The 6000-nt window shown below is 41.9% G+C and overlaps 1 protein-coding gene across 4 annotated transcripts in view; it reads right to left on the bottom strand.

The window, feature by feature from the left end:
- Nucleotides 1–235: 235 nt before the first annotated feature.
- Nucleotides 236–6000, bottom strand: part of zzef1 (zinc finger, ZZ-type with EF hand domain 1) — a 254920-nt gene continuing 249155 nt past the window's right edge. For all 4 annotated transcript variants that reach the window (XM_070857376.1, XM_070857378.1, XM_070857379.1 and 1 more), the window contains 2 exons: nucleotides 5394–5465; nucleotides 236–1492 (listed from right to left, as the gene is read on the bottom strand). In XM_070857376.1, coding sequence (XP_070713477.1) covers nucleotides 1391–1492; nucleotides 5394–5465 — 174 coding nt within the window. In that variant the 3' untranslated portion in view covers nucleotides 236–1390. The remainder of the gene's footprint in view (nucleotides 1493–5393; nucleotides 5466–6000) is intronic.

Raw genomic sequence — 6000 nt, 5'->3', positions numbered from 1 at the left:
TGCCGATAAATACATTAACCCTACCAACATTCATACTTCCCTTTTTATCTCTATCCTTTCCCTCAGACTCTCGCCCATCATCCCCACAGTACACCTCTACACCCTAGATAGATATTGCTAGATTAGTGTTAAACTCACACCTCCCAAGACACCGTTTGATCCCACTGTATTGTTTACTGCCTCAAGCGGTTTGCATACTTCCAATTTCCACACAGAAAAAAAGATTAATTGCACATTTCTTAGTTTCTATTTTATTGAACATTACCAAGTTGGCATATTATTTAAAAGAGCTCAGCAAATATTACAACTGAGTGAATATTTTAAACTTGTCCATTATTTTCAACTGCATAATTGATACCCGCATCACATAATATTGACAGCATTATACATTCAAAATTCTATGCAGCATTGGAATTGGGGAGGAGGGAGGGGGCGGGTTGTAGAGGGGAAAAGATGGAAGCAAAAAAATCCTTCTGCTTCAAAAACAGTACAAAGTTAGAAATGGCACTATAAGCTAGAACTAACTTAAATAAAAAATAAGCTCGAATAATTAAATGAAGATTACACATCCTCTATGACAGAGACAACAGGTGTCAGGCACGTGTTCTTTCGATTTCTTTTGTAGGGCGTTTACAGCTCTGCTGGGTTAGGAGAGTGAAGCGTGGGGGCAACCGGGAACTTGAGGACTTGTTAAAATGTAACACAGTCTATTTTATTAGGTGAATATATGACCTTTCCAACCCGTGACTTATCTCTGCCAGATACTCAAATGAAGAATTAAGTAACCACTTACTAAGCTGGTAAAGATTTCTACTTCGGTACATATAAAAAAAAGGTTTACCTTCATAAAAGGATAATTACCTTCCTACTACTGTAAAATCCAACCATCAGCAGCAAAATCCACAACTTCAGTGCCAGAAATAAACAATCAATTCCACGTGAAACTTCAATTATAGGCGAGCCATTAATCGTGCAGTGGGCAGTTGTGGACAGGCTGAGTTTCTCCTTACTTTGCACCCAGTTACTGCCAGGTCCTGAATACAATGTGGTAGAAGCGTTTGCAACAGAAGCTGCTGATTGACAGAAAGTGACCTTTAGCCATCAGGGGCAAGTAAGAGGAATTTTAGTCCGAATTTCAGTAAACATGGAACTCTGGGGTTTTGAGGGAGCACTCATGGAGGGGGGTGGGGTGGGGAGGGGAGGAGGTCTTGTCACAGTGCATGGAAGAGGAAAGAGAGAAGAAATAGTGAGGGGGAATGAGCGCATCACACTTTAGAAAGTGCAAGTTTGAGTACATCTGAACAGTCAGTTGGTGTGTGATGTAATTCTCAGATGACTGTGCTTGTCTCAGTTCCGTTGACTGTGTGGTCTGAAGATGTCACGAACTTCATTAAGCAGGCTTAGTCTGAGACGTCGACTGTTCACTCAGGAGCATGGTAGCTTTATTCTGATAGTTAATCGCGAGACTGATGGCAGCAATATTCTTCAGTCCCTGAAAGAAAATCAAACATTTTCAATTTGAAATCCCTTCACCAGTGCAGGCAAACCCACCACGCATACAGCTCGGAAGCTAGCATTGCGATAAAATTCCAAACTATTAGTGTGTACACTGGAGTAGAGCAGAAAATGGATTGTGGTCTGCTCTTTTGGTACAATAACTTGAGCATACTGAACAGAGAATGCACTAAATAAAATGAGTGCGCGTGAGTCCTGACCGATATTTATCCCTCAACAATCACAACTAAAACAGATTATCTGGTCATTATTACGTTGCTATTTGTGGGATTTTGCTGTGTGCAAGTCGGCTGCCGCATTTCCTACATTGCAACACTACACTTCAAAAGTACTACTTTGGCTGTAAAGTGCTTAAGGACGTCCTGAGGTTGTGAAAGGCACTATATAATGCAAGTCTTTCTTTTTCTTTCTAGGGTATAATGCAACAGTTACATTGTGCTTAATCTAGCAATAGACTGGCCAACAATATTTGGGTGACTACCGTTATCATTATACATCTGATAGAGGGAAGACATGTCTGCAATTAAATGGAATGAGAAAAAGCAGCAATTAAGTGCGACTCAAAATGGTTTAAAGTTGATCTCGAGCCACATTTGATTTTACCTACGAATTTATATTTAGTTTTACAGCTGAACTATAAATGCATCAGCTTTTCTACAAGTACATGTTCCATTTCTCCTCTGAATAATAAATTAGTAAAGAAATGATAAAACATCTTATTTATATAGGTCAACTTCATTCTGCTTTAGATAAAGCAAGTCATAGGGAGTCTCACTCTTGGAAAAAAATAACTGCTTTTAAACAGTTTATTGATTTTCTGATACTTGTTTACATAAAGAGTGATTTTACTGGAGGAAATTAAATTTAACAAACCCAGTTTAAACAAGGAAGCACCTTTTGATTAATTGCTGGAGCTCTTCTGATGTAAGTCAGCCATCCAAGGCAGTTGCCTTGATAGCATCAGTGCTGGCTTTTTAAATAAAAATATTTAATCAATGAATACAAACATAAGCATTGTGAGGAATTCCTTTTAAAAAGGAGTGTAAATGATGAAATTCTGCACTTTATCAAGTGCCAGAGGAATAAAAACAACTTATATATGTATAGCACCGTTAACATAAAAAAAAAGTCCAAAGGTGCTTCACAGAGCCATGTGGGCCAAAGGTGCCTATATGGAGTGAGGTCGCAGATCAGCCATGATCTCATTGAATGGCAGAGCAGGCTCGAGGGGCTGAATGGCCTACTCCTGTTCCTATAATGCACACCGAGCCAAAGGAGGAGATCTTAGGAGGAGGTGATCAGAAGCTGGTTAAAAAGGTGGGTTTTAAGGAGGGACCTCAAAGGAGAAGTGGGAGGTGGAGAGGCGGAGAGGTTATGGGAGGGAATTCCAGTGTGGGGCTCGATGGCTGAAGGCATGGATGGTAATGGAGAGCCGGGGAGAAAGAGAAACGATGAAGGGATTTAAACATTGGGATGAGACTTTTAAGTTGGAGGCATTGGGGGACTGGGAGCCAATGTAGGTCAGAAAAGACAGGGCTGATGGTTAAGCTAATTCTAGCCGAATAAAGCAGTTAATTGCTGCTCAGCCAGTTTCAGCTGAACACATTTGCATAATCCTTTGTATGTTGCAACAGGTTTGGCAGGTTAACGCAGAAAGTTCTTTCAGTTTATGCAGATTAAAGAAAATGCTAGTTGTTTGATATCGCTCCACTCCTTATTTGAAAGCACTTTGAAATATGTGTTATCATTGGTGATCTGTTTGGATAAAATTGGACTTTTATCGGGGCTTTTACATTGCCGGATTCCCTCTGATATTCTCCATTTCTTTCTGGCCCCTAGCCTCTTCTATTGGCTCTGCAGGTGCTTTTCCTTTAACCTGCATAGTTTTAATTCAGCACTGTTTCCCAATGCATCATCTATGAAGGTTAATCTATAGCATCAGACGGGTTATTCTTGCTACAATGCCAGAGACTGCGGCAAGCCATTCTAATATTCTGCCATATGTTCCGCAACAAAATGTGGATTTTGCATAGGGAAAGATCTAAAATATTTCAAAAGTTTACATATTTTGCTGCCGACGGACACATACAAAGCAACGATAATGTTGCACACACAAAACAAGGTTGCCAATCTAGACGAGCCCTTCTTCAAAGGTTAAGCATTCTCCACACACCATACAAATGAGGCTAACTTGACAGGTTGGTTCCCGAAAACCATGTGCTAAACATGACCTCTTACCCCAGGGTCCCGGAAAGCTCCAGAAACTGCACCCTTGCACCCATTTGTTTTGAACTGAAGCTAAACTGACAAAAAAAAAATCTTACAGCTTTCCGGGATCCTGATGGTTGGACGGGGTTGTGGTATGCGGGGAACACACATCATTTGCAGAATGAAGAAACCCGATGAGAGATGATGTTTGCAGTCTGCAGGGAATCTAAGGGGTCCGACTGGGGGTTGGAGATCCCTGGACATAGAGCACAGCACATTGAAAGCTTCTCAGTCTGGTTCAGCAAACTGTCCTCGGGCAGGTTTATCCCCGTCTCCCTCCTCCCGCCCCATCCTTGCACAGGTACACCGCGGTCTCAACAGATTGTGAGCTGGGGTTCCTGAGTGGATCCTTAAAAATGTGCTGACCAAGAGGTGCAACCTATAGCTCTTGATTGGAAGGAATTTGCCTAGATTTGCAATCAAGCCAGAAGTTAGTTCTGTGGCCGATGCTTCAATGGAGGAGGAGGTTGAGCAGGTTGCATTAACAGCACAACCTACTGGAAGATGAGGATATTGTGCTACAGTAGGGGCAGACCCAGCTCTATTCTCCCACACCACTCACTCCCAAGCTGCTGCAGGGCAAGGCAGGGTGCAGGCCAGGCACTTAACTATAAGGCAAGTGTGAAAATCAGAGTGTTCTCAGAGTGAACAGGAATACATTTACACCCGCACTAAAATTATGAAAATGATGAGTTTAAATAATTTGTTTAAATAATATTTTAAGAGCAATCTTAATGTACAGGGCATAAAAAGCAGCAAAGCAGCAAGGCACAGTTTAGTTACTGGACGGTTTTAGAACAAAGATTTGTATCATGAAAGGGCCATCTGTAATGCACTATTTCAGCAGAGTACAATATGTGCTCATTTTGGGAGAGCAGGGAAGGAGCTGCGATCAACAATGCTGTGTGTCTAATTTACACACAGATACAGTACAGGGATAGGATAGGATTGCTGGCATTTTATTGCACCCAGATAAAGTCACTTTCATGAATCCTGCATGTGCTGGTTTCCCCCACCCCAAATAAAAATGCCTCTTTCATAAACGTGGGAACTTAGTAGCTAAATTTATATTCCATTCAAAATGGGGTATGGAGGTGCTTTACCCTTTTGTCAGCCGACACAGTGCATTCGCCAGACAGGTATAATATGGGATGGGTACAGGGTGCAACTTCCTCCACTCTGCTAACAATATATTGTCATCCAAATCCCAACCTTCGATCAGCATCCCTGGCTACACCCACGTGATTTTCCATATCCCACATCGGGAGTGTGACCGCAGTGAGACTAACCATTTGCTCAGAATGACCAACAGTTTTGTGTTGCAAATTTGCAACCTGGGACCTTTGAAGTCAGACAACCTTGAACTCATCAGATGTGTGACCCAAGGGAGCAAGATTTCCATCCCATCTGATTCACATGTGGATCAGTGTGTTAATCCACTACAGCAAGTACTTTTAAGGAAGAGTCTTCAAAAATAGACTAAAGAAAGTGAATTAGCCTCAGGAGTGACAAGTTCCAAATCAGACTTTCACAACGTTTCAGCAATCAGCACCCTTTCTCGTTCACAAATCGACTGCATTCGCTTTGCAAGAGTTACACACGATTCTCACCTGCATGACACAATGGTGGATGTGATCTTCTGTGGTTAAGGCCAAAAAGTAGTCTTGCAGCACACCCCGTTCCTGCAGCCAATCAGAAACATCGTTACTCTGCTACAATGCACATCAGCAGGCACACAAAGACAAGCCAATTCTTATGCAGTGAATAATGAACGGTTTTGATAGGGTAAACATAGAGAAGATGCTTCCGCTTGTGGGGGAGACCAAATCTAGGGGCTATAAATATAAGAGCCACAAATAAATCCAATCAGCAATTCAGGAGAAACGGGTTTACCCAGATAGTAGTCCGAGTGCAGAACTCGCTACCACATGTAGTCGAGGCGAATATCATAGGTGCATTTAAGGGAAAGCTAGACAAGTACGAGGGAGAAAGGAATAGAAGGATATGTTGATAGGGAGGGATGAAGGAAGGTGGGAGGAGGCTCGTGTGGAGCAGTAACACAGGCATAAACCTGTTTGGCCGAATGGCCTCATTCTGTGCTGTAAAATTCAATGTAATTATCAGGACAATATCACTTTTAAACTTTAAATCAAAATGTCTCCAGTTCTTCCTCAGCATGGCCTCATATATCCTCTCTGTAGCAGGATGGTATGTGTT

The sequence above is a fragment of the Pristiophorus japonicus genome, chromosome 16 (assembly GCF_044704955.1).
Source record: "Pristiophorus japonicus isolate sPriJap1 chromosome 16, sPriJap1.hap1, whole genome shotgun sequence".
Lineage (NCBI taxonomy): Eukaryota > Metazoa > Chordata > Chondrichthyes > Pristiophoridae > Pristiophorus > Pristiophorus japonicus.
Note: the sequence above shows the minus strand (reverse complement) of the source record. Positions and strands in the feature narration are given on the sequence as shown.